A 27,829-nucleotide genomic window follows, 5' to 3' on the forward strand; every position below is an offset into this window, starting at 1 on the left:
GAGGTGGCCAAGAAGTTCCCCTTAAGCATGGAGTGAATAGTTTCATTGTTGGATTCTTTGTAGTGTTTTGAATCTACTTCCATTCTGTCCTTGGTTCCCAGTATCGACACTGCCACCAGCTATTGCTGTCTATGTCTGTCTACTGCTGTCTCCTGCTGTCTCTGGGGATGATGCCAGGGATGCTGATGGAAAGATGAGAAATCTAAAACCCTTTAAAGCTTGAAAAATTCTCCAGCTGAGGGTGGAGGAGGGGAGAGACCAAAGCCAAAGCTGAAGTGCTCTGCCTTCCCCCCAACCCCCCAGCTCCTTTTCTGGGGATTTAGCTGGAATCCCCCTTTTCCTCATTTGCCACTTGCTGGAATTGGAATTTTTGCCATATGCTCAAATATCTTGGGGTCTAAACTGGTCTATTTTATAGAAAATCCAGCAGGCATGACATAAGTTTCTTCAGTCAATCTGAATACTATTCCTGTCAATGTAACTCCAGCTCATGCAAAGACATTTTGAACATTTGTTTTATGCTTTCTGACCTCCACAATCTTTAAAATATCAGTAACAGTAGCTAAGCCAATATATCTACCATTCTTCCAGTACCAAAGAATATACGTAGCTTATCTAGTTCAGGTGATGTGAATTCATCAAGGGCCAGCTGAATGATTTCTTTACTTAAGTTAATGATTCCCTATTTGCTATTTTGTCCTGTTCTTTCTGTTGTGGTTGCTGTTGAGTTCTTCATGACTCCATTTGGGGTTTTCTTGGCAAAGATACTGGAATGGTTTGCCATTTCCTTCTCTAGCCCGTTTTACAGGTGAGGTAACTGAGGCAAACAGGGTTAAGTGACTTGCCCGGGGTCACACAGCTGGTAAGTGTCTGAAGAAAGATTTGAACTTAGGAAGATGTGTGTTCCTGACTCCAGACCCAGCATTCTATTCACCGTGCCACTTTAGCTGCCCTGTCCTTTCTGATGTAGAGGTTATTCTACTCAGCCACCTTCTGATTATTTTATCTTATCTAACTCATTTTATCTAACTCTAGCAACAATCCTATCCTTTCTTTGAGCCTCCTCTTTTCCCCAGTACTGCTAACTTGTCCAACTGTCAAAATGAAATACTTCCTCTTCTGCTGTCCTTAGCCTTCCATACCATCCTTAGCTTACCATTTTGTGTTTTAGCATTTCTGACACTATTCATATAGTCCTCTGCCACCCTTTTGTGGTCCAGGTTAGTCTTCTCGCTGTTCCTTATGTATGGAATTCTGTCTCCTGTCTCCGTCTCTTTGCACAGGCTGTCACCTAGGCTTGGAAAGTACTTCAACCTCACCTCTGCCTCTTAGAATCCCTACCTTCCTTCTGAGCTCCTCTCAAATGCCACCTCTTGTATGAGGCCTTTCCTGACCACCCTCTAATACTTCCCCCCTTAAATTACTCTTATTTACTTTGTGTGTAATTGTGAGTATATATTGTGAACCACTTATATTAATAATTAATATGTAATATATTATTGTAAAATAGTTTAACAAAGGATTTTTATAAATGATAAATATTAAATAATAAATAGCACTTTATAGCACCTACTATGTGCCAGGCACCGTGCCAAGTGCTTTACAAATATTATCTCAATTGATCCTCACAACAACCCTGGGAGGCAGGTGCTAGTATTATCCCCATTTTACAGATGAGCCAAACAGATGTTAATAGACTTGTCCAAAGTTATATAGCTAGTAAGTGTCTGAGGCCAGATTTAAATTCAGGTCTTTCTGACTCCAGACACTCTATTCACTGTGGTACCAAACTGCCCCATGCATACACATGAGTACAACACGCATATATGTACATGTTATTTCACTTCCCCATAGGACATAAATTCCTTGAAGCAAAGACTTTCATTTTGGTGTTGGTATCCTCAACAGTGCCAGGCACACAGTTAGCCCTTAACAAGCGTTGGTGGAGTTATTGATTCTTTGTTACCTGCCCCTGCTTTCACCTTCTGAATATACCCTTATGAAATCCAAGTTGGTCAATGCATTCATTCTCTGCGCATCCATCCTCTCCGTCTTTCAGAATCCTAGCCTTCCTTCAAGGCTCAACTATTGTTGTCTGAAGAGGAAGCATTAGAGAACTTACCAACCACATTAGATTTTAAAAAATGATAATGCAGGAGAGTATGCTAAGAGCTAGATGTCTGAGGAGGTGGTCAGAGAAGGAAGAAAACGATTTTGAAAGGCAAAGATAGGTAAAAAGTGCATTTTAGGAGAATGGAGGGATGCATAGTAACCAGAGGTGGGCAATGGTGAATTGTGTCTTGTTTTGCTAGAAGGCAGAGTGAAATATGCCTGGAAAGGCGGGTTGTAGCTAAATTGCAGCGCACTTTAAATGTCAGGCTAAGCTATTTGTGTTTTATCCTAGAGGCAGTAGCATAAAATACAAATTTCCTCCTCATCAGAATTGTTTCCTTTTGTGGAAAAAACAATTATAGAAGATTAATATATTTTTTGTGGAGTGAATACTAAATGAATCTTGCCACAAGGTTGGGCTTCAACCCATATCTGGAGGTCTTGGTCTCTGTAAAATGAAGAGTTTAGATTAAGTTATCGTATAGAGTACCTAGTTAGTGCTTAATAAATGCACTTTAGACTTTCAGAGGATTGATCAGTTCATTCTGCAGACATTACTGGGAAACAAGCCCTGGGGAGTCTGCACCGCCCCCAGGAAGGTGTGGACTTGTTGGTTAACACCCCTTTAAGGGACATTTCTTCGACCAGTTGTTAACTGACTTACTCATGCAGCAAGAGTTTCATCATCTCAAGGATTATTTGATCGGTTCAGGTTATTTTGGATCCGCCTCCTTGTACTAGCTCTTTCAAGTCATCCTCCGCTCTCTCCAAAACTCAATCAATCCTAAAAATTTAACCTTCCAGTAACCTAATTAAAATGTAAGCTCCTTGAGGGCGGGGGCTGTCTTTAGTCTTCTCCCCCATCCTCCCAGCTCAGTACAGTGCCTGGCACTTAGTGGGTGCTTAATAAATGTTTATTGATTGTTACAGTTCTCTCTGGATTCACCTTACAATAAACCTTCAAGGTCCGAGTGAACTCAAAGAATTTATCTATCACTTCAAGTATAGCTCTTAACATTCAGAAGATAAAAACACAGATCTTGGATATCAACTATTTGAAAATGTGTTACCTCCTACATTTTTGACTTTTCCTTTAAAGAACTAATATGCATTAGAAAAGAATATTACATAAATTCAAACTCTTATCATTAGCTGGATGAAAAACAGGTTGGGAAGGACTATTTTAAATCAAAATGTTCAGTTGTTGCGCACTAAAAGATAAATAATAAATGCATGAAAAAATACAACAGTCTCTATCCTCTTTGGTTCCAGTGTTTTCTCCATCCGTCACACAAGCCTCATCTGCAGTCATTAAATCCACTAGGGGCTCGAGGCAGCCTGAAAAGTCAAGTAGCCAATTAATTAGGTCCAAGGAATTACGAGTTCTGATTCACTCTTTTCGTCACGTTCTGGTTCCCCCTCCCCCCCCCCCCCCCCCCGCCCCATAATGGAATTTTTGGAGATTGGGGAGAGAAAGGGGTAAAACTCAAGCGGGGGGGGGGGGGTGCGAAGAGGGGAGGAAAAAGAGCTACGCAAGTCCTGACAAAGATCAGTTTTGGAGTAAGTCTGGGTCTGGATTTAAATAGTTGATAAAAGGGCATTTTCTGGAAACCCCTTTGTGTATTATGCCTACAGGGCAGGGCTCCCTAGAAGCAGGACTCAGCCTAGACAGCTTTACCTGGAGTAAATTGAGGTAAAGGAGAGTTAATTGGCACTTGTGGGGACCGGCTCAAAGATAACATAGGTTGTGACCTCAGGATTGTGGGTGGCGCCATTGGGGGCCAGATAAAATATAAGCGCTGCGAGGTTGTGGGCGGGGCTTGCTAAGTTTGGGGACTGGCTGAGGCCTTGGAGGAGTTCTCCCAAGAAAGAAGAGGCGCTGTCCCGAGCAGAAATGGTGGAGGCCTGGTACATGGATGACTCTGCGGAGGATCAGAGGAAACCGCACAGAGCCGAGCCCGAGCGCCCGGTCAGCCTGGAGCAGCTGCAGCAGCTCGGCGTCTTTTACTGGAAAGTAGGTTAAGGGCGCCGGCGGGGGAGCGGGCGAGAGCCTCGGGAGGGAGTGGGGGAGAGCCCTAAGTGCAGGATCCGCCTCGCCCTGGGACCCACGTCTGCAGAGCGCGCGGCACGTGGGGCTGAGCGCGTTCTCGGGGGCCATCGCTCCCTCCAGCCTCAGGCCGGGAAGTGCTAGCGTGGGGGGGGGGGAGGGCGGGGAGTTCCGCGCTGGAGGGACTTCAGCCTCTTAGAACGGTGTCACCCCGCTGGGACGGACACGACCTTGAGAGGCTGCGTTTTATCCGTGGGGGAGGGAGGACGGTGGGAGCCGTAGAGCGCCTGCGGGCTTTGTACGGAGCGGCCTCGGTGCCTCCAGCGGCTCCATAGTAATGAGCAAAGCTGGGAGAAGCTGCGGCTGGGGTGCAGTGGATGGAGCTCGGGGCTCGCGGCCTAGCGTCCAAAGCCAGCCTGTGACACTTGTTGGTCGTGGGATCCGGGCCTCCGTGCACTGTCTGTAATCAGGGAGTTGGACCTAAAGGGTAATGACTACTCAATGGCCCTGAAGTCGGGAACGCCCCTCTTGCAGGGTTCAGATCTGGCCTCGGACTCTGACCAGCCGTGTGACCCTGGACGAGTCACTTCACCCTGTTTGCCTCAGTTTCCTCATCTGTAAAATGAACCACTCCAGTATCTTTGCCAAGAAAGCTTCACGGACAAACCCCGGGTCACAGAGAGTGACACAATTGAACAGCAAAGAATGGACATGATAAAGGTGCCTGCCTCACGGGGGCGAAGATCAAATGACGTAACTCGGAAAGTGCTTTGCAAACATAAAGTTGTTATAAAAAATTAACTTATTTCAGCGTTTTTGGAAGTCCTGGAACTTTATCTCTAACTGTATGACCCGTGTGGGTGCCGTGTAAATGAGATGTGGGGACAAGTAGGCAGTGGAGCTTAGCACTGTTGCTGGCGTATAGTAGGTACTTAAGGGTTGACTGATTTAATTTTCTCCTTAGACTGTTCTGAGGATTTCCTGTCTTGAGCTCTTAGCTCCCAGAGTCCTTAGGGAGAAAATTAGATCAGATATCCATCATAGTATTTTGAGCTCAACAGAATCCTAGACCAGGGGTCTTAGCCTTTTATGTGTCATAGACCCCTTTCAGGTCTGGTGAACCTATGGATAGACCCCTTCTCTGAATAATGTTTTAAAATGCATGAAATAAAATACTTAAGATTACAAAGGAAATAAAATGTAATGAAATAGTCATCAAAATATTTTTAAAAACAAGTTTGAGGATCCCAGGTTAAGAACCCTTGTGGACTCCAATTTCCACCCAACCCTTTTTACAGATGAGGAAACTGGGCCCAGAGAGGGTAATAAGGTGCCCACATCACACAGATGGCAGACCAGGGATTTGAAGCTAGGAGTTCAGACTCCTAATTCCACAATTCTTTCCATTGCCCCCAAGATGCCTTTTAGCGTTGGACTTATCCTCCCTGAGAGAAGCTTTCTTTCTGTGACTCCTACCTTTTCACAGGACCAATAAATCTAGCGCAGGAAGGGACCTCAGGCCATCAAGCCCAACTCCCTCATTTTACAAATGAAGGGAAGGGAACAGACATTTATTAAGAGACTTCTGTGTGTCAGCCACTGTACTAAGTGTTTTATTTCCTTTGATCCCCACAACAACTCTGATGTAGGTGCTGTTTGCATTCCCATTTTACAGTTGAGGATGCCTTGTCCAAAGTCACAGATAACCAGGTTGTGTTTTGTCCCTCCTCATTGAAGAGGACCGTGACATCAGGGAAATGATGACATGACTTACAGTTTGATTTGAGTGAGGGAGGGCTGTGCAGAGTCACCAGCCTCACTTTCTCCTCCAGACCCATCTGGGTCCAGTGACCAAATATTCATCAGAATGACTGGAGATGGCCCAGGATGCATTAGGAGACCCTGGCCCTTTCAGGCTAAGGTCTTTTCAGGTTCTTACTTTGAGTGAGGTACGGTGAATAGGCAGTAAATAACCAAGTCAGCATTTGAATGCAGAGCATCTAGACTCCAGTGCTCTATCCACATGTGCCACCTAGCGGCCTAAAGTGAGGAAACTGAGGCCCAGGGAAATGATTTGTCAAAACAAAGTCATACTAATAGTGAGCATGGGTCAGATGCTGAATTTAAATCCATGCTGTCTGACACCAGAGTCAATGCTTTGGGATCAGGGAGAGGTTACTGTAAGTAATAGGGAGATGAGTATCCCCATCTTGGAGAAAATATGCTTAAAAATGTGCCCCATTTCACAAAAATGAGAGGCCATTTGTGAGAAAGTAATGAGAAGAGGAACTGGATTTGGAGTCTGTAGATGTGAGTGGGAATCTGACTACTACAATCTGTCTTTGAGACGTTGGGCAAGTCACTTTGACCTGTGGGTCCATCTTAAAAAACTGGGCATGATCCCTGGTTTCATCTTTTCCCTGATGATGCCTCAGTTTAGGATTAGGTTTAATATTAGGTGGAGGAGATTCAGTTGAACTCAATACAGAAAAATATTTGTGTCTACTATGCACAAGCCCTATCAGACCCAGAGGATGCAGACATGAAAAAAATGGCAGACCTTTTTTTAAGGGCCTTACTGTCTTACCTGGGAACTAGGGAGCTCAGACTAGGGAGGGTAAGACAGCAAAGGAAGGTCTGTGCCAAGCACCTTGAGTGGGAGGTGGGAGAGAACACTTTTATTTGAGGGGAAGGCTTTTTGGAGGAGGTAGGGGACTTGAAATGGGACTTGAGAGGAGGTAGGAATTTGAAGAGAAGACAGTGGAGGAGGAGAGTTGAAGGAGAGCCCATTCCAGATATGGGGATTAGTAGAAACCAAAGAATCAAGAAGAAAGAAGAAATCAGGAAGATTGGGGTACAGGCAGTAGTGCAGAAAGCACATACATTGCAAAGTCTTCTGCTCCCTTCCTCTGGCCCCCAGCAGCAGGTTTGAAAGCCTCAAAATTTTTCCTGTGCTGTGGGTATTCTAGAATGACTTGCTCTTCACTTGATACCTTCAATTTCAATCCCCTTCACAAAGGGGATTAGTAAACAGGAAGTTGCTGGAAATTGAAATTGAACACCAAGGTCTCCCCAGAGTTGCTGTCTCAAATTTAAGGAGGCTTACATTTTTTTTTTAAAGCTAGGTTTTTTTTTTTCTATGTTGTTCAGTCATTTTTCAGTTCTGTCTGACTCTTTGTGACCCCAGTTGGGGTTTTCTTGCCAGGATACTGGAGTGATTTGCCATTTCCAGCACCAGCTCCTTTTATGGAAGAGGAAACTGAGGCAAACAGGGTTAAGTGACTTGCTCAGGGTCATACAGCTAGTAAGTGTCCCAGGTCAGATTTGAACCCAGGAAGATGAGTTTTCCTGACTCCAGGCCTAGCACTATCCACTGCACCACCTAGCTGCCTCTAAATTTTTTTTCTATGTGCTTTTCTTTTAAAAAATTTTTTTTATGGATAGCTTTTTTTATATCAATAACTTCTGCATATATCTCACTCCCTCTCCTACAAGTGAGCCATCCCTTGTAATAAAAAAAAAATCAGCTCAGCAAAAAATCAACACACCAAACCCATCTGACAGTATATGCAGTATTCTATACTCACAGTCCCCCACCTTTGCAATGAGGAGAGGGAGGTACATTTTCTGACCTTTTCCCTGGGGCCAAACTGAGTCATTGTAATTACCTACCTGTACCTTTCTGTTTTATTCCACAAGTGTTTATTGAGAACTTCCTACAGCTGCACTGGGAAGTTGTGAAGAAACATCATTAATTATTCCTTTAATTCAACAGTGTGACATCTGTTAAGTGCCCTGTGCATTTATGAATGTTTAATTTATTAATGATTCATTTACAATGATATAGGAATAATACATTCACAAATGTACAGGGCATTCTGTTGGGTAAACAATCTCTGCCTTCAAGGAACTTGCATTCTACTGAATGTTTATAACGTGTACATAAATAATTAAATACAAAATCATTGAGAGAGAGAGAGAGAAGGTTGGCATCCTTGAGTTAAGGGGTAGTGCCTGAACTGTATTTTGGAGGAGAGCAGGGCATACACCTGTGCAGAGACAGGGAAATGAAATATCATGTGAGGAATAGCTATTGAGGAGTGAAATTTGATATTTAAGAGTATGAGATAACATATCACTAAGTGCTAAAGTATGGCCACCAGTACAGTTGTGGAAGCAGGGGAAATAACCCTAGATTCCTGTTTCAGCTCTGCCATCAGCTAACTGAGAGACCATGGGCAAATCACAGCCTCTTAGGTAATCTAGCACTTCTTAAACTGTGCGTCACAACCCCATGGGTCGCACTGAAGGGGTTGCAAGTGAAAAAGTTTAAGAAGTCCTGAATTAGCTCCCTAAACTGGAAAATAAGGAAATGGGAGCCCTGAAATTCTCTGAAAATTCACATTAAAGAGAGAGTAGAGAATTAGAGTAGTCAGGAAAAAAAAGTAGTGAAGTTAAGCCTTGTAGGATGAATAGAATTGAGAGGCAGCAGAAAGACAATGGGCATAGGCCTTGGCGAGACTGGCCCGAGCAGAGTAGAGGGTGCATATTTAGAAGTATTAAATTCTTCCCACTGTTGGTTAAGTAGAGTAGCACCAGATTTTGAAAGTTCCAATAAATGAGGTTGAGTTCAGATTGAAGTAATACGAAATAATGAACCTCTGAAAGGTTTTCTCTCTTCTATAAATAACTTTTACTTTGTTTTTCAGAATGTTTCTTTGAATTTCTTAAACTGTTTTCTTAGATTCGCAGTTTGCATAGTCAGGTAGAAGAGCATAATCTTAAGGATTTTTTTCTTAGTGGAGGGCAAGGCATCACTCTAAGTATGCAATGGACAAGCTTCGTTTAATTTCCATATTCCATATAGAATACTATTGTTCCCGGTCCTTCTACAGACATTATCAGTAACTTTAGCCTTAGCAAAGGTTTGTGTGCACTCAAGCATATACTTTATGTTTATTTAAATTTGTAAAAACCTTAAGGTGCTCTTTATAAAAGTGAGCTATTTAATCTTCTTTCCTTCTGGGCTTCTCAAAGTACTCAAAAAGTACTGGGACATTTTATGCTTTACTGTTTTCTAAACCTTTTGCAGTAGTAGGATACTTTGTCTAGGTTCTGTGTTGGGTTAAGGTGAAGGTAAAGAAAAGGATAAATTTGAATTAACTGTCTGTCCTATTTTTGCCAGTTCCCGTTCTCTTGTAACTCCCTAGGAGCTAGTTCAATGCCTGGCACATAGTAGGTGGTTGATAAATACTCGTTGAATGTATGAATGAATGAATGAGTGAGTGAGCGAGTGATGGACGTAAGCCCTATTTTGCAAATGATGAATCTGAGAAATTAATTTCACCTCTCCTGGAAGGCACAGAGCTAAAAATGTCAGCCAGAACTAGAACCCAGTTCTCCTGGTCCAATGCTCTTTCCACTACATACTTGCCAGCATCTTATAACCAAGATAAAGGACTTTTTGATTTTGTATGTGAATATCTGTACAATTTTATTTGCCTTTCTCTATGGCTCAATGTAATGGTGGACTCACTTGTGTGTGTATGTGTATGTGTGTGTGTGTGTCTTTATTAAAAAAAAATTTCCTTAATAATATTTTAATTTTCTTCCAATTACATGTAAAGATAGTTTCAACATTCCTTTTTGTTCAATTTTGAGTTCCAAATTTTTCTCCTTTACTCCCTCCCCTCCCCCTTCCATAAGATGGCAAGGAATCCGATATAGGCTATACATGTACAATCATGTTAAACATATTTTCACATTAGTCATGGTGTGAAAGAAGAATCAGAACAAAAGGGGAAAACCACGAGAAAGAAAAAAACAAAAACAACCTCAAAAAGTGAAAATGCTTCAGTCTGCGTTCAGACTCCATGGGTCTTTCTCTGGATGTCATTAGCATTTTCCATCACAGGCCTTGGAATTGTCTTGGGTCGTTGTATTGCTAAGAAGAGCTAAGTCCATCATAGTTAATCATCCCACAGTGCTGCTGTTGCTGTGTCCTATGTTCTCTTGGTTCTGCTCACTTCACTCACATCAGTTCATCGAAGTCTTTCCAGGTTTTTCTGAAAATCACCTGCTCATCATATCATATAGCACAATAGTATTCTATTATATTCCTATACCACCAACTTGTTCAGCCATTCCCCAATTGACAGATATCCCCTCAATTTCTAATTCTCTTGGGCTTACCCTTTATAGCAAAGTGTCATCTTCAGTGGAGGAAAGCACTCGCTTTGTTCCTATGGCATGACTTTTTTCCTTTTACATAAGTAAATGAAGCCACTTTACATGCCACATCACATTTTGCATTTAAAGTCAGTCCACTCATGGACTGGCCTACATGTTGCTATAGATAATTATATGATAGTTTCCTTTCTTCCCCCATTATCTCCTGTCCCTATACCATCTCTCTGCGTGCCCTCATCTCTCACCCCACAACTTAACAGTTTCTGGTTCATGAAACTGGACTGTTATGTCTTTGGGTATTGCAGGCATCAGATATGGTAGATTCAGGGCCTTTGAGAATTTTATAGATTAAATTTTGGCCCAGATACAGTGAAAAACCCAGAGATGTCATGGGATGAGTTTGTGTGCTCACTGCTTTATAAGGGCAACTGGGTTAGGAAGAGACATGGCAAGTAATTTAACTGACTTCATCCCTGACCACCCCAGTACAGTGTAGAGGGAAGCCACACAACCACAGTAAAGAAATCAAAGCTGGGGCAGCTAGGTGGTGCAGTGAGTAGAGCATCAGCCCTGGAGTCAGGAGGACCTGAGTTCAAATCCGGCTTCAGACACTTGACACACTAGCTGTGTAACCTTGGGCAAGTCACTTAACCCCAATTGCCCTGGCTTCCTCCCTTCAAAAAAGAAAAAAAAAAAGAAATCAAAGCTTTGGGAAATCAGGTTGAACAGGATGAATAGATAACTAGATGGTCAATTCTCTGCATTTCCTCAGCTGATACTGATTTCATGGACTTCATCTCTGCCCTGACAATCAGTTTCCCTCTGTCCTCCAATCTCAATACTTTGGCTGGCAGTGGTCTGCAGACACCCTAAAGAAAGGATGTGCCTTTGGCTTATGGTTGGTATCCTCCTAACTCAGACCCACCCCAAATATGCTCAGCCAAGCAAGAAATGCCCTTCCTTTGATACATAGATTTTCTTAATTCCATGTGTTGGAAACATCCTACTAGGATTACCTCACAATAGACAAGGTAGACAATCCAAGAGAAAACCCATTCTGACCATATCTAGGCATGCATATCTTTAGAACACCTCTTATATGATCATAGCACCTCTAAAAGAGGTTAGAAAGGTTTCAGGGGCAGAGGAGTACAGTGGACATTTCACTGGACTTGGCATCAGAGGATTTAGCCTTGAATCTTCTATTGTTTACCTATGTGAATTTGGCTTAGATACTGAACTTCTCTGAGCTTCAATGTCCTCATGTGAAAAATGAGCGGGTTGGACTAGACAAACTTCACAGTCTCCTCCTGATCTAAGTCATTGGAGGGAATACTGACCCTCCCTTCTAGAAAACCTGTATCTCGAAGTACTCTGAGGTAAAAGTGGATTATATTGCCTGATTTATCAAGGTAGTTGTGAACTGCCTTGCACTTTTCTTTGACTTGTATCTCATGTAAATACTCAGCTGTCTTCATGTATTGGTTTATTTTCTTTTAGCATCTGACCCTGTGCATGTATAATCATGGTAGTATATTGGGCCCAGAGTCAAGGACTAGCTCCAGGGATTTAATTTTATATTTTTTTATATTTTTCTCCTAGCACATAGCATGGTGCTTTCTACATAATGAGCATTTGGTTGGATTGAGCTCATGTTGCTACAGCGGTATGATCTTCTGGACGATTCTGCCCAGGAAAAGTCCAAAACAGATTGTTGTTCCAGTTATCTGGCTAACATGATCAAAAAACCTCTCTGATAGAAATGCATTTAGAGTTTGACCTAATCAGGCTGGTAACTGCCTTGAGCTCTTGCACTGCCTGGAGGTACTAAATCAATGCCAGATACACTAAGGAATGTTTTTCCTGTAGGTTCAACTTTCTATTTACCTATAGTCTCAGGCATCTCAAGTGCAGCCAAATGTGCTATTACAAAAACCCAAATTTGGACACCTGGCAGATCAATCATGTTGACAAGCCCTTCTCTGTGCTATAATGTTTGCATCTACTAGACCTCATCTAGAGTCACTGGGACTGATCCAGGAGTCCCAGACAAGGGACAGTTTTCTACCAGCTAGTTGTCCACTCTCCAAGCAGTCATGCTGTCTGCATCCAGGGGGAGGCTGGTCACAAATGGGCTAATTGCCCTTGTTTCTATATAGTCCTAGCAAGACCTTCTTTCTTTATGTGCAGCCTAGTGACAGGTCCTGGGGATTTATTCAAGTACCTGGTTTATCAGTGGCTTCTGGCTATGTTTTTGACTTAGTGTGAGTCATATGAATTATGTGCTCAGGCCAAGAAGCTGAAGGAAGAAAGAAAACTAGTATTTATTAAGTACCAGGCACAGTGCTAAGTAAATAGTGTCTCATTCGATCCACACAACAACAACATTATTCTTTTAGTATCCTTATCTTATAGTTAAGGAAACTGAGAAGGTAAGTGACTTGCCCAGAGTCATACAACTAGTAAGTGTGTGACGTGGAATTTGAACTCAGGTCTTCATGATACCAGGCCCAACACTATCCACTGTGCCATCTAGCAAACTTGCTGTAATCCCTGCCAATTGCCCTCCTACCCTGAGTGATGATACTATTAGATTTCACCTTAGACCTACTTCAGACAGAACAGTTTCCCATATTGTATACCTTTCATCAGGAAGACTAAGCCATCTACTTAGCCCACTGTGTAATTGGAAATAACTATTCAGAACATGGCCTTCTGTGAACTAATTTCTATCCAACTTTTTTTCTTGTACTTAGCATAGCAATTAGTTGGTTGGCTGTGGGAGGAATGTGAGGCTACCCAAGCTAACCTGCAAACAGTTTCACTAGGTACTATGGCTATTAGCCAGAAAAGCATTTTCCAAGACCTTTCTGAATAAACAGCAGGTTTTTGTAGTGTCAGATTAATTTTGGCATTCCCTATTATGTCCAGTTATCTAACATAGAATTTTGTTCATGGAAGGGACTCAGCAAACCATTTTTGAATAATGTGTTAATATTTAAGTACACTATTTTCTTAATCCTTTTAGCTGGATGCTGACAAGTATGAGGATGATCCAGAGCTAGAGAAGATCCGAAAAGAAAGAAACTACTGCTGGATGGACATAATAACCATTTGTAAAGACAAGCTGCCAAATTATGAAGAAAAGGTAAGGGAAATCCGGAATTGTTTGGAAGAGGGGAATCTACTAGTGACTGGAGACTGTGTCCAGACTTCTTTTGATGGACATGTTTTAGCTTTACTTCTGGATTTACATATTCTGAAAGTGCTGTTTCTTACCCCCTACATTTAGGGGCAGACCATGATGTGGGCCCAGCAGGCCCAATTGTACCGTATTCAACCATTTCTCCACTTCTGGGTCAGCCAGGTCCCTTCTCACCCACTCCTCATCCTTCGCGGGTAGGAGCTCAGAAGCACCTATGTATTTTTGGGATTGTGGTTTGGAGTCTGCTATCCTCAAAGTCCCATTGAGGACAAAATACTTCCCTCTTATAGAAAGTTCTATGTTCCCATACTGCATGCTGTCTCAGATGTGTGTGGTATGTTGGCCTGGAGCTGTGGGCTGCAAACTTTGCAACTGATTGAGGAGGAGAGAAGTATGTGGCCGGCCCTGGGGGTCCACAGTCATCATGGAGGCCAATAGCTACTGTAATGCTAGGGAATGCCTCCGGTTCTGGGAAATGCTGAGCTGGTTCTGTACAGCCAAGGCCATACTGTCCCCTTTCTGGAACACCACATCACAGAGGCCTTCCCTGAACATCATAGCACACAGCACACAACCTAGGGACCAAATGTCAGTTTGTTCATCAATGACACAGTCTCTGTATAGAGAAGAGCTCAGGGGCATGATGTGACATGGCAACAACACTGGGCTGCCCAGTCCTGCAGGGCTAGTGTCTGTTGGGAACCTTCCACTTGGAATTGTGCCTGATTCATGTAATCCAAGTCTGTTAACACCGGCTGTCTATCATCTCCAAGCAAAATATTGCTTGGTTTCAGGTCCCTGTGGGCATAACCGTTGGCATGAATGGCCTCCAGGCCATTGCAGATGCCTAATGGCAGCAACAGGATTTGATCCTCAGACAGGAGGATCTTTGTCTTTCAGCCCTTCTACTTCATTCTGTAGTATGCCCTTCTTGAAGGGTAGCAGCAGCCAGGCCTGCTTGGAGCTCCCTTCTGTCAAGCAATAGGCTTCAAGGTAAAGGATATTGGGGTGCTGGAAGAGCTGATGTATGGCAGCCTCTCTCTGGGCCTCTTCCTGGTCCTGCTGCTCATGGCACAGTATTCTCTTTAGGACATAAAAGTGCCCATCCTGCAGTTCCTCCATCAGGTCCACATAGCTGAACCCACCCTCTCCCAGTTTCTGTATGAAGAGGTATCTCTTCTTGTTGATAGCAATGGTCCCTTGGGAGCAGATACACAGCAGGTGGCCCGTGATGCCTTAGTCATCCTCAGGGCAGGGGCAGACGCTGCCCAGAGATGGGAGTTGTGATGAGCAAGTGCTCCAGGGGGGGAGCCATCCAAAGGGCTGGGCCAGGTGGGCTAGTGGTGATGGCAGTGGCAGTGGCGGCTCAGACTTCTTTGAATGAGTAGGAATTCCTCTTGTTATTTTTGAAGCCTCACAATAACAGTAGAAAATAGAATAAACAACAATAAGCAAAATAAAAAAAGAAAATATCTGAACAAGGACCTAGTGAACTTTTTGTAAACAAACTGAGCTGGTCCTCTATTTCTACTTATTTCCATCTGATACTGTTCTGATATTTGTTACATACTGAGTACTGCAGTGACTTACTCAGTTCTTTTGGTCTGACTTTTTTCTTGTTTCTTAGGAACTGTCTGTTTACTGGAATAGTTGTTCCATTTCCTCTTTCATAGAGCAGCTATGCTCTTTGGTCTTTTAGTAGTGGAGAATTTTGATAACATGGTCTGCCCCAACTGCTTCTAACTCTTCCTCTTAAGACCGTGTTGTTTCTGAACAATTTAGTGTGATTCTTGACAGCCTGAATTACTAAAAGTTACATTTTTGTTGGTATCATTTGTTACATCATCTACATTTCCACCATATTCTTCCCCCTTCCCTTCCCAGAAAACATCTTTTAGAACAAATTTTTTTTCCAATTTTTAACATTTTTATTTAAAGTTTTCAGTTCCAAATTCTGTCCCACTTTTCCTCCCTCCCCTCCTCCCTCCCTGAGATGGCAAGCAATCAGATATAGGTTATACATGTAAAACATTTCCATATTAGTCATTTTGTTCAAGAAGACTTGAATAAAAGAAAAAAATGGAAGAAAGTGAAAAATAGCATGCTTCAGTCTACTCAAACATATCAGATCTTTCTCTGGAGGTGGATAGTATGCTCATCATTAGCCCTTTGGGATTGTCTTGGATCATTGTATTGCTGAGAGTAGCTAAGTCTCACTGATTTTTTTATTTTGGAAAATGTAGTTAATTTTTACAAAAATGTGTGGTTTATGTTAACATGTAATGGATTTGTTATTTTAAAATAAATTAAATCCACATTTTAAAATTTTATTAGTTTTAAATTCTAATACTGTAAATTTTACTAGATATAACCCATTTAAACAAAAATTTTTGGAGGTTTTCTATTTTTAAGAATGAAAAGAGGGTGCTGAGACCAAAAAGTTTGAGAAATGCTGCCCCCAAAGTAATACTCCTCAAAACATACCTAATGTGGTTATCCAGTTCCTGCTGGGAAACCTCCAGTGAAGTTTGCCAAGACAGCACATTCTGCTTTGGACAGCTGAGTATATATAACTGAATTGATAATTAATTTATGAAATTATGAAACAAGCACGGGCATGCCTGGTTCTTTGGGTACTCACTGGGAAAGACCATTATTGGCAGCAGGAAACAGCAGCAATCATACTTTAAATAGGTATAGATAGTGTGGGGGCAAATGGCGTGAGGAAGAGGATGGAGAAGAGAAGAGGCAGAGAATATGGCTCACATGACTGTGAATCAGTTAGTAGCACTTGTAGCATTGACCCTGTGGAGATGAGAGAGAGCTGGGGCTGGAGGTGGAGGATGGTGTTTGAAGTCACATTTTCATAGGGTTTTTGGGGGGTACAAACTAACTCTTATCTGTGCTACCTTAGGGTTAGCTCATTAACATCCATTTATCTCAGAGTTGTGGGCAAAACTTTAAAGTTAACATGTTCACGTCATCTCCAGTACTGTTTGGTGTTCTGGTCTTCTGGGACTTGTCTGAGATTTATGTATCATAGGACCAAAAGACTCAAAGCCTAGGTGGCTTCCCCTGATTTAGCACATAGTATCGGGATGTGAATTTTGCTTAATATATGATACAGTTTGTAAATTATACACCACATGTGACTTCCAGGTTCCCCTTTACAATTCTGTTTCATGCTATTTTTACTTTATGGGGCAGCTAGGTGGCCCAGTGGATTGAGTGCTGGGCCTAGAGTTTGGAAGACTTGAATTCACATCTGGACTCGGACGTTCACTGGCCCTGGGCAAGTCACCTAACCCTGTTTGCCTCAGTCTCCTCACCTGTGAAATGAGCTGGAGAAGGAAATGGCAAGCCACTCCGGTATCTTTGCCAAGAAAGCCCCAAATGAGGTCACGAAGAGTGGGGCAGAATCAAGATGACTCAACAACAATATCATTTCTTTGTATTGGCTACTTATAAACTTACTATACTGATTAGAAGGGTGTGTGGAGGGAGTGGTCAGGGGAACCAGAACAAGATATCATTTTAATGTAGTAACAGCTGTAGTAGGGGAAAGTCCTGAGGTTGGTGTCAGAGGCCGCAGGTCCAAATTTGGTCTGATATGGCCTTTGTGAGTATGGGCAAGTCACATACTTGACTTGCCCAGAACTCTGTTTTCTCATCCACACAATGAAAGGCTTGAATTCAGTAATCTCTACAGGTCCCTTCTAGCTCTGCCATGTGTGCGCCCATAAAATACTTACTGAGTTAAGTCCTGGTTATATGATTTTATAGGATATGATCCTTACTTTCATGGAGATTGGATGGTCTCCCTAAGCAAACAAGATATAAACATGTGAAACATTAAGTGATATTACAAAAGATAAATATCCATTACAATGATATGGGAAATTTCACAAGAGAATACCTGTTCAATTGCCAAATGGATGGGATAGTCTCTAGCATAAATAGAGGTTGACCATCTTTCTGTGAAGAGGATCTATTCCATTTCTTATCTAAATGTGGAGAGGGGTTTATGGAACCCATTGTAAATCTTAGGGGAAAACAGCATTTCCAGAAACTGCCATCACTGCTCTCGATTCCTACTCTTTTCTCCTCTCTTTCCTACCTTTATTACAACATTTCAAACACAGAAGTGCAGGGAGACCCAGCCCCCACACCACCTTATGGCTGCAGAAAGATCAGTGGACCAGGAGGCAGGAGATCTGACTGAGCTAGAGTCCCAAGGTGGCCACTACCTGTGTGACTGGGGCAGCTCATTTCACCTCTGGCATTTCAAGCGGGGTGCCTAGGAAGAAGGGTATGGCTGTGGATGCTGGTGCATAAGAGATCCATAGCAAGTGGCATGGATATTAAGTGGAGAGAGAGATTATTCTAAACTGCATTGGTTTAGAAAGGCTTCATGAAGAAGCAGGGACTTGAGCAGGTCCTTGAAGGGGTAGGTAGGATTTGGGTTGATGAGGGAATCTGAGAATTCCAGGCCTGGAGAAAGATGTGAGCAGATAATATAATAGCTAGCATTTGGGTAACACTTTTAAAGTTTACAAAGTGCTTTACACCTATCATCTCATTTTCACAACCGGGGGAGGTAGGTGCTATTATTGTCCCCATTTCACAGATGAGGAAACTGAGGCAGAGAGAAGCTATGTGATTTGTCCATACTTACACAAGTAGTAAGTATCTGAGGCTAGACTTGAACTTGACTTTGATTCTGGGTCAAGCATTCTATCCATAATGCCACCTAGCTGCCCAGTGGGCAAGCTAGACTAGTTTGGCCAGAGAAGAGGGTTCAGAAATTCTACATTTAGTTTTCAATAGAAAACTAACAATAATAATATGGCTTTCTTAAAACTTGAAATGCCCGTTTCTTTCCCAATATTTATTACTTATGCCTATGGATAAAAAATGCCTGACTTCAAATTGTATTCAAGTGAACTTCTGACTATATATCTGTTATCTAGTAAGTTAAATTTTTCTTATATTTTATACCTTTTTCAAGGATAGTTGATACAAAGAAGAAAAATATTAATACTCTACTCTGTTTTAGGTATATTTGATATATTTCTAACTTAAAGAAATGTCAAATGGGATGCAGCCCTCTGTATCAGTAAGGCAAGACTCATGGCCTCAAGGATGACTATGAACACACTTGAGTGGTTTGGAATCACAAAGTAAGAAAAACTCTATGTAGAAGGCAGAGGAAAGATAATTTTTTTAGACAGCAGAGTATCAAATCCCAAGACCAATAACCGCAATTCAATATAGCAGTGATTATATTCCCAAGCCCACCTCCATGTAGCAACAAGGAAATTATAACATAATATTATAGCAAGGAACCAAGTCATCCTGTAACCTTTCCCTCTGTTGGGGCCTCCCAGTAAACACAAATCCTAACTGTCTGCTTGTCTTCATTCTCTCCCTCAGTTCTCTGGTCTCTGAAGTTTCCTGGTTTCCACTCTCCTGCTCTGCACTCTCTCTGCAGTTCTGTGACTGAGTTTCTGCTCCTTCTCCTTGGGCTAAATTCCAACCTCTGTAGCTCTCTGCAGATTCTGAGTTCTATGGCTATCATCTGGGTATATATACTCTTTTTAGAACTCGAGGGCTTCCCACCCAATCATCAAAAGGGTGTGGTCCTGAGGCTTAGTGCCTAGTAAGTGAAGGGAGTACACTGGCCTACAAACGAACCTCTGATCAATCATCTCTTAATTGGCCCTACCTGAGGTCTCTTGAGTCCATCTTTAATCACTGATTGGCATCACAAAGGTGTGGGCCTGCCTCTGATCAAGCCTCTCTTTGTTGGCCCCACCTGAGGCCTATTGAATGGGTGGGAAAGATCTTTCACTTAACTGATTGGTCTCATACCCTCCTATGTCCTAGGACATCTCTCAACCTTAAGACAATTTGAAGTAATATTCATTAGATTGTAAGCCCTGTGAGGGTAGGGAGTTTTTTTCTTATTTACATCTCCTACACTTAGCCCATTGCCTGGCATATAGTGGGTGCTTAATAAATGTTTATTGTATTTATAAGAATCTTGAACAAGGAAAAGGTCATATGTTAAAATGCAGTTTGGGGCTAACCTTTGTGCACTATTCCTGTCTAAGACTGAAAGCATTTCCTCTCAGTCATCAAAAAAAAAAATCTTAATTCTTAAATGGAAAAGGGTAGGTAGTGTTTCTCCTTCAACCTTAGTCTTTGTTCTTGATCTCTTACACATTTTCCCAAAGGGAATTGTTTTTAGGCTAGAGAAAACATTATTTCTTAATATTTTCAGTTGATCTAAAAAAAGGAAGTTTTTAATATGCTTTCTCACCAGTCAACCTGCTTCTCTTCTAATACCAATTTCATTAGTTTTGTGCATTCAAAATCTATCAGTTTTAAATTGCAATTATCTGTTATCTTTTGTAATTGCCTCTATCCTTTGTTTTGGTTTGGTAATAATTCACTGTAGTCATAACTATGAAAGGTACCTGAATTTTTTCTTTTTTAGTTTTTGCTAAGGTTTTTTTTTTATCACCGTAGTTTCCCCTAGTATCTCTTCCCTCCTAAACAACCATCCCATATAACAATAATATTTTTTTAAATACCAGAAGAAGAGAAAGGAAAAAAATCATCATAATGGAAAAATCTGAAAATATGTGTAGTGTGCAACAGTTATAGGCCACCCACCTCTACAAAGGGATAGGGTGGGAGTGTCTTCCCATATCTCTTCTTTCCAGCCATGCTTCTTTATAGTTTTGAAACATTTTGTGTGTGTGGGAGGGGGAGGGTTGTTCTTTCTGTTTACATAGTTTGCGTTGTTTACATAGTCATCCTATATATCGTTTTCTTGGCTCTACTTACTTTGCTCTGCATCAGTTCATGTAGATCTTTCTGTGCTTCTCTGCATTCATCATTTCTTACAGCATAGTAGTCCAGTACTTTTATGTACCACAGTTTGTTCAGTCATTCCCCAGTGAATGGACATCTACTTTGTTTTCAAGTCTTTGTTATCTCAAAAATTGCAGCTATGTATATGGTAGTATGTATGGCCACTTTCTTTTTATCAGCGATGTCTTTGGGATATAAACCCATTAATAGAGTCTTTTAGTCCAAGGATATGGATATTTTAGTCACTTTCTTTGTAGAATTCCAAATTGCATTCATAATGATTATGCCAATTCATAGCTCCACCAACAGTGTATCAGTGTGCCTGTCTTCACACAACCCCTCCAACATTGATTATTGCCATCTTTCGTCATTTTTGCTAATTTACAGGGTATAGGGTAAAACCTCAGGTTTGTCTTGATTTGTGTTTTTCTAGTTATTAGTGATTTGGAGCATTCTTTCATGTGGTTAACAATTGTAATTCTTTTGAGAACTATTTCTTCTTATCCTTTGACAACTAATTGAAGAATGGCTTTTGGCTATATGTATACATAAATATATATATATATACACACATATGTATATATACATGAATATATATACACATGCGTATATGTATAATAACTTTATATATATTAACCTTATCAGAGAAATTTGATGCAAAGTTTTTTTCCCCATTTGATTGCTTTCCTTATCTAATTTCATCTATATAGAACTTTTCAGTTTTATATGTCAAAGTCATCTATTTTTTATCTTTTGTAATTGACTCTATCCCTTGTTTGGTTAAGAGAATATCTCTCATCCATAGCCATGAAGAGTATATGATCTGCTTCACTTCTGAATTTTTTTATAAGTACAGTCATTAAGTCCATATATCCATTTAGAATGTATGGTGGAATATAGTGTAAGGTGTTGGTCTTCTAAGTCTTATTTTTGCCAGATTGCTTTCTTTTCTATTCTTTATCAGATGAGGAGTTCTTCCCTAAGTAATTAATGTTTTCTGGTTTATCAAACGCTGGGTTATTGAGTTCCATTGTTTGATTCTCCCTCATCTAGTCTGTTGCGTTGATTTACCTCTGTTTTTAAATTGATACCAGATGGTTTTGATGCCTGCAGCTTTATAATAAAGCTCAAGGTCTGCAAGTGCTCCTCCTCCTTCGTTCCTTACTATTTTAATTATTTCCCTTGTTATTCTAGATCTTTTGTTTTTCCAAATGAATTTTGTTTTTATTTTATCAAGTTCAATAAAGTATCTTCTAGGATATCTGATTATTATAGTATTAAAAGTGTAAATTAACTTTGGTAGTATTGTCATTTTTATTATACTGGCAGAGTCCAACTATGAGCACTGAATTTTCCTCCAGTTATTTAAAGTATCCTTTATTTCTTCAAGGAGGACTTTGTAACTGCATCTGCGGAAGGCTTCTGTTGCTTTCGTAGATTGATCCCAAGATGCTTTATGTGCTCTGTAAGCATTTGGAATGAGATTCCCTTTTGTATTATTGTTTCTGGGGTTTAATTATTACGTAGAAATGAATGTCATTTTTGAGAATTTATCTTGTAGCCTGCAACTTTGCTGACGCTATTATTTGTCTCAGATTAGTGTCTTTGCTGATTCCCTAGGATTTTCCAAATAAACCATCATATTGTCACCAAATAGGGATAGCTTTATCTCCCCTTTACCTATCTTTGAACCTTTAATTTCTTTCTCTTGTCTAATTGCTATTGTTAGCATTTCCCAAACTATATCAGATAATTGTGGGGAAAATGGGCATCTTTGCCTTCCTCCCATATTTATTGGAAAAGATTTGAGAGCTTCTACATTGCTTGATTTTGATTTTGGATACTTTGATTCTTTCCTTTTTTTTTTTGAGATTTTTTATTTTTAGTTTACAACACTTGGTTCTACATAATTTTGAGTTCGAGATTTTCTTCTTTGATTCTTTCTTAACTAGAACTTAACTATTTTTCTGTGTTTCATTCAGGAAAAAAATATGATTTGGGGGTATAATTTGAGGTTTGCAGGGCTCTTCATCCCTACTTTTAAAATTATTTCTCTTGAGATTTCGAGCTCTTTTCCTTCAAATGAATTGCCATTTGCTATTGCTCTATAGGATATCCTCCCTGGTTATTTGATTGCTGTTTTATTCAGTTGTTTTTCAGTAATGTCCAACTCTTTGTGATCTCATTTCAATTTTCTTGACAAAGATACTGGAGTGGTTTGTTTGCCATTTCCTTCTCTAGTTCATTTTACAAATGAGGAAACCGAGGCAAACAGGGTTAAATAATTTGCCCAGGGCCACACAGCTCGTAAGTGTCTGAGGCAGGATTTGAACTCAGGAAGATGCATCTTCCTGACTCCATGCCTCTATCCACTCTATCCACTATGCCACTTAGCTGCCCGAGTTTGATTGAGCTAGCACTAAATCTGTAAATGAATTTGGGTGGGATCTTTATTATTTTTTTATTTTAGTAGTAAATCTGAGCCATAAGCACTATATTATCTCTCCACTTATTTAAATCATTCTTTATTTCCTTGTCTAAGCATTTTGCATTGTTATCTTATCTTATTGTGTGTGTTTAAAGCAGGGATTCTTAACCTCTTTTGTGCTATGGACCCCTTTGGTAGAGTGGTAAAGCTTATGGATCCCTTTTCAAAATAATGTTTTTAAATGCATAAAATAAAATACATAGAATTACAAAGGACACCAATTATATAAAAATAGTTTTGAGGGTTTTTTTTTTAAGTTTTGGTTAAGAATCTCTGACTTAGAGGGAAGCTCAAGAAAATGTTCTAGATTAAAAAAAATTAGAACAAATTTTGAGTTTTTCCCTAGTCCTTTCTCTAATTGTCATATTGATGATGTGTCCCTGAGGCAGGGAATCTGTAAAAGTACAGTATTCATGGTTTATGATTGAATTTCCATTTCATTACAGTTCCGCACTTCCTCAAGTAATCTGAGGGCTGGAGTCTGTGAGTGAGCCCCTGTTAATTTGCATTTTGGATCTTTAATACTAATAGTTCCCTCCTTCTTTAGATCAAGATGTTTTATGAAGAACATTTACACCTTGATGATGAAATTCGCTATGTCCTGGATGGAAGCGGATACTTCGATGTGAGAGATAAAGAAGACAAGTGGATCCGCATCTTCATGGAGAAAGGAGACATGATAACACTTCCAGCTGGGATTTATCATCGCTTCACCCTGGATGAAACGGTACAGAATCTGTGACTTCTCGGGTTGGGGGGTTGTTTTTTTTGAAGTATAAAACAGCAAATCTTGATAACTTCTGACACAAACCCTAACAGAGCATTGTCTCTACCTGCCGGATGAAAATGCTGGTGTGTTGAGTGTTGAGTGGCATTACCTAGGGCTTATATGTCTTTTTGCCAAGGAGACAGCCTAGCATAGGTTAGTGGTCTGGAACTTGGCTGTTTATTTTATGGTAGTTTGTTTGTCTTCATGTATTCATATGTGTAGGGGCAACTAGGTGGCACAGTGGATAGAGCTCCTGACTTAGAGTTAGGAAGATCTGAGTTCAAATTTGGCCTCAGACACTTAGCTGTGTGACCCTGGGCAAGTCGCTTAACCCTGTTTGCCTCAGTTTCCTCATCAATAAAATGGGCTGGAGAAGGAAAGGGAAAACTACTCCAGTATCTTTACCAAGAAAACCCCAAAAAGGGTTCACAAAGAGTCAGACATGACTGAAGACAACTGAACAAAAATTCATGGTGTACCCTATGGACTATCGCTCTCTGGGCAAAATATAGCTTCTCAGTGATATAATATGCAGTAGATAACTTCACATTGTCAGGCCAAGGAATAGTGGACAAACAGGACATCATGAGTTCAGATGGTCATAGATTTAGAAATAGAAGGGTTCTCAGAGTCTATCAAGTAGAGCACCTTGATTTTACAGATGAGGAAACTGAGGTCCAGAGAAATTAAGTAGCTTGCCTAGGGTCACACAGCTAAGCTAGTAAGTGGTATGAGCTGGGATTTGAACCCAGGTTTTCCTGATGCCAAATCTCATGCTTTATCCATTATACTGCTTCTTGAGGCAGTTCCTTCCCTACCCAGTATTTTCTCTGACAAGTCTCAAGGACATAGTAGTGTGAGGCAATGGGAAATAGGTCTATAGAAATATATTTTGCACTTTTAAAATTGAATTGGATCCAACCTGCATTTATCAGTGTTATATCAGGAATTTCCATTCCTCCTCGTCCCTATCATTTTCTACTTTTCTACATTTTCCTTATCAACGGGCTAAGAGAATGTATATATCTGTCAGGGTTCCCCTCAAACGCACATTCTCAGGGAAACTCTTTCAAAAGGGCAGTAGATAGGAGGATCAAAACGTTAGTTTCGCATTTGGATTAATGCCTGCTTTTTCTGGCTTTGGCTTATTTTCATAATCTCTATAGTTAGCAATATTTGGGAGTCAGAGGTATCGATAGTACAATGGAAAGAGGGCTGGCTTTGGATTCAGAGGAGCCTGGGTTTGAATCTTAACTCTTATTACCTTTGTGACTTTCTAGCCTCAGTTTCCCCATCTGTTAAATGGGTGGGGAGGGGTTTCAGCTTGAAGTAGATCTAAGGTACCTGCTAGCTCCAGATCCATGAGCTTCTGATTCTACATTTTAATGTCTCTAGGAAGCACTTGAGATTTAGGTACTTTTGTGTTCCTGCTGCTTAAAGCTGAACTTGGTTCTGAAACAGGCTAAATAACCTCCTACAGAAAAGGAGTCTGAGAATTAACTTCTGGGGTGCTCATCTCTATTCCAACAACTCTGCTGACTGCAGTATAGAGCCTTTGGGGAACCCTTTAGGCAAGGATTAAAACACTAAGGAAGCCCATCTTAGTTTATTTCAAACAACAAATTCAGAGTTGCTATACTTCAATAATTTGTTATCTTGTTTTTCCTAGAACTATGTTAAGGCGATGAGGCTGTTTGTTGGAGAACCCGTCTGGACAGCATACAATCGTCCGGCTGATCATTTTGAAATTCGAGGACAGTATTTGCAGTTTCTGGCCCAAAGAGCATAGTGATGCTCCCCGGAGACTGACACACTACTTGGAAAAGGGCCAAACATGATAATTAAGCAATTTGTTAATAGTTTCTCCTTTTCTTCCACGTCAAGGACTTGATTTTGAGTTCTTTCCTTTTCAAAATTGCCTTATTTAAGAAGGGAAAAGTCATTAATTCAACATGGAATGAACTGAGATTGAAGACAAATCCTTACTTAAAAAAAAAACAATAACTTTTTGTTTCTCTAAATATAAAGCAAGAATTCTGGTTTGGGTTTCGTGGATTCAGATAGTAGAAAATATGTCCCTAAAAGTAATAGAGTAAAATCCTTTTTTGCTAATAATCTTTTAAAAGTAGGATATTAATCCCATCCCTGGCACTGTGAAGGATAGGTGTTTATGTATCAGGTAAGCATTAGAAATTGGTTCTAATTAATTACTTAGTTAATTAGAAATCTCTTGATTCTAACTCTGAACCTTTTGGATGAAAGATACTACATGGATTCATTGTATCCCAAGTTATTAGTATTTCTATGACATGAGACATGTCAGGCACATCTACTGTTTGCCTATATCCTACAGAACCAGATCTTTCCAACATTGTAAGAAAATTTGCTTAGACTTTCCAGTGGAACTTTATTGTTTTGTGACATGGTTGTGCCTAATTTGTTAATTCTATAGAAAAATCATCATCAAACAGAAATGAACAATTCTTTGAATAAGTGCCTTATTTCCAAACATTCAAAATATTTGGAAATCTGTCTTCATCTTGAACTTTTCAACAAGGCTTGTACTAACCAGGTCACATTCCTGCCCTAAAAGATGAGAAAAAGTGAAAGATCAAGTTCAATGAATGTCTCTTAAATTCTCTGTTTGCTAAAGTCAGCTGTCAGCTGATCAAATGATTCTCTTAGGACCCAAATACTCTCACTTACCTAAGTCATTATTCCATGTAAATAATCAAACAGAAAATGCTTAACTGCTAACTTTTTAAGATTAGTCTTTTAAAATGTCTTTTGTAAAGCAAAACTTTGTAATTATTGTAGAAACTGAACATTAAAGAGAATAGAAATTCAAACATTCCTTTTATTGCCTTCTTAGCATCCTGGTGCTATACTCAGGGGCCCTGGTTTCCCATAGATTGTGCCTTCCCCAGGGAACTTAATGCCCTCCTTTGTGGAGCCATCAAGGTTCCTCTGCTTCCTTGACAGTGCCTTCACAGACCAAGGAGAGCGATGAACTGCTTAGTTAAATTATTTTGGTCTCAGTGAGGGGAGGAGGAGATAGAGGGAAGGAGGAAGAAAATTTGGAACTTAAAATTTTAAAAGTTGAATGTTAAAAATTGTTTTTACATGTAATTAGGAAAAAAATATTAAATAAAAAATATTTTAGTGAAAGTTAGCTGTTTTGGGGTGGGGCTACAACATGTTGTGCACAGGCGTCCTGAGTTAGCTAACCTATCAAATTTGACAATTGCTCAACACTCTAATTGCCTTTGTATTGATGAGGCCTCTCCTTTAAGCCTATTACTAATGACACTTCAAATAGTGAGGTCTTTCAGAGTTCAAGTTTTGGACTCTGCTGAAAAATCACATTTCAGTAAGGACAGTTATGTTGTTGGTGTAACAAAACACATAAAGAAACAGGATCTTGGAGTGAGGAAAAAACTGGTTAAAAAGATAATTACAGTTTATTAATTCAAGTTTAAACTAGTATCCTGCAGTACTATAATGAATTGGAATAAATTATTAAGTGCCTACTATGTGCCAGGTATAATGCTAACCTTGTGAGGTAGGTACTATGATGTCCCCATTTTTTTAGAAGTCACTTTTATTTATTTTTGCAAAGCAATCTGGATTAAGTGACTTGCCCAGGGTCACAGAGCTAGTAATTGTCAAGTGTCTGAGGTCACATTTGAACTCAGGTCCTCCTGACTCCACTGCACTGCCTAGCTACTCACCCACTTCCCCCATTTTTTTATAGTAAATACTGAGACTGAGAGAAGGTTGCCAACCCCCAGTCATGTTTCTCTTCTTGAGGCTAAACATTGCCAATATCTTCAACTTATCCTGATTTGGTATGGTCTCAAGACCCTTTAATATGCTGGCTCCTCTTCATTGTATACTTCCAAGTTGATCAATGTGGCACCTAATACTGAATACAATATTCCAAGTATATTCTAATCAAAGTTGAGTGCAGTTGCCTAGTTCTTCCATACTGTGCCTCTCAATTCAGTTTAAGATCTCATTTGATTTTTTTTTCCTGCTGCATTCATAAGATTATAGATTTAAAGCTAGAAGGAAACTGAGGCTGGCAGAGATATGATCTGACTAGGGTAACACAGCCAGTGTCTGAGTTAGGATTTCCTG

The 27,829-nt window shown here is 40.4% G+C and overlaps 1 protein-coding gene and 1 pseudogene across 1 annotated transcript; one reads left to right on the forward strand and one right to left on the reverse strand.

The window, feature by feature from the left end:
- The first annotated feature begins 3,929 nt into the window (after window positions 1-3,929).
- On the forward strand, window positions 3,930-26,540 carry ADI1 (acireductone dioxygenase 1). Its single transcript, XM_036750306.1, has 4 exons — window positions 3,930-4,126; window positions 13,377-13,496; window positions 23,468-23,647; window positions 25,359-26,540. Exons 1-4 carry the CDS (start codon window positions 4,007-4,009, stop codon window positions 25,476-25,478), a joined length of 540 nt encoding a protein of 179 aa, XP_036606201.1. The 5' UTR covers window positions 3,930-4,006; the 3' UTR covers window positions 25,479-26,540.
- Window positions 13,875-17,282, reverse strand: LOC118841247 (annotated as a pseudogene).
- Window positions 26,541-27,829: the final 1,289 nt, after the last annotated feature.

Source organism: Trichosurus vulpecula, chromosome 3 (genome assembly GCF_011100635.1).
Source record: "Trichosurus vulpecula isolate mTriVul1 chromosome 3, mTriVul1.pri, whole genome shotgun sequence".
NCBI lineage: Eukaryota > Metazoa > Chordata > Mammalia > Diprotodontia > Phalangeridae > Trichosurus > Trichosurus vulpecula.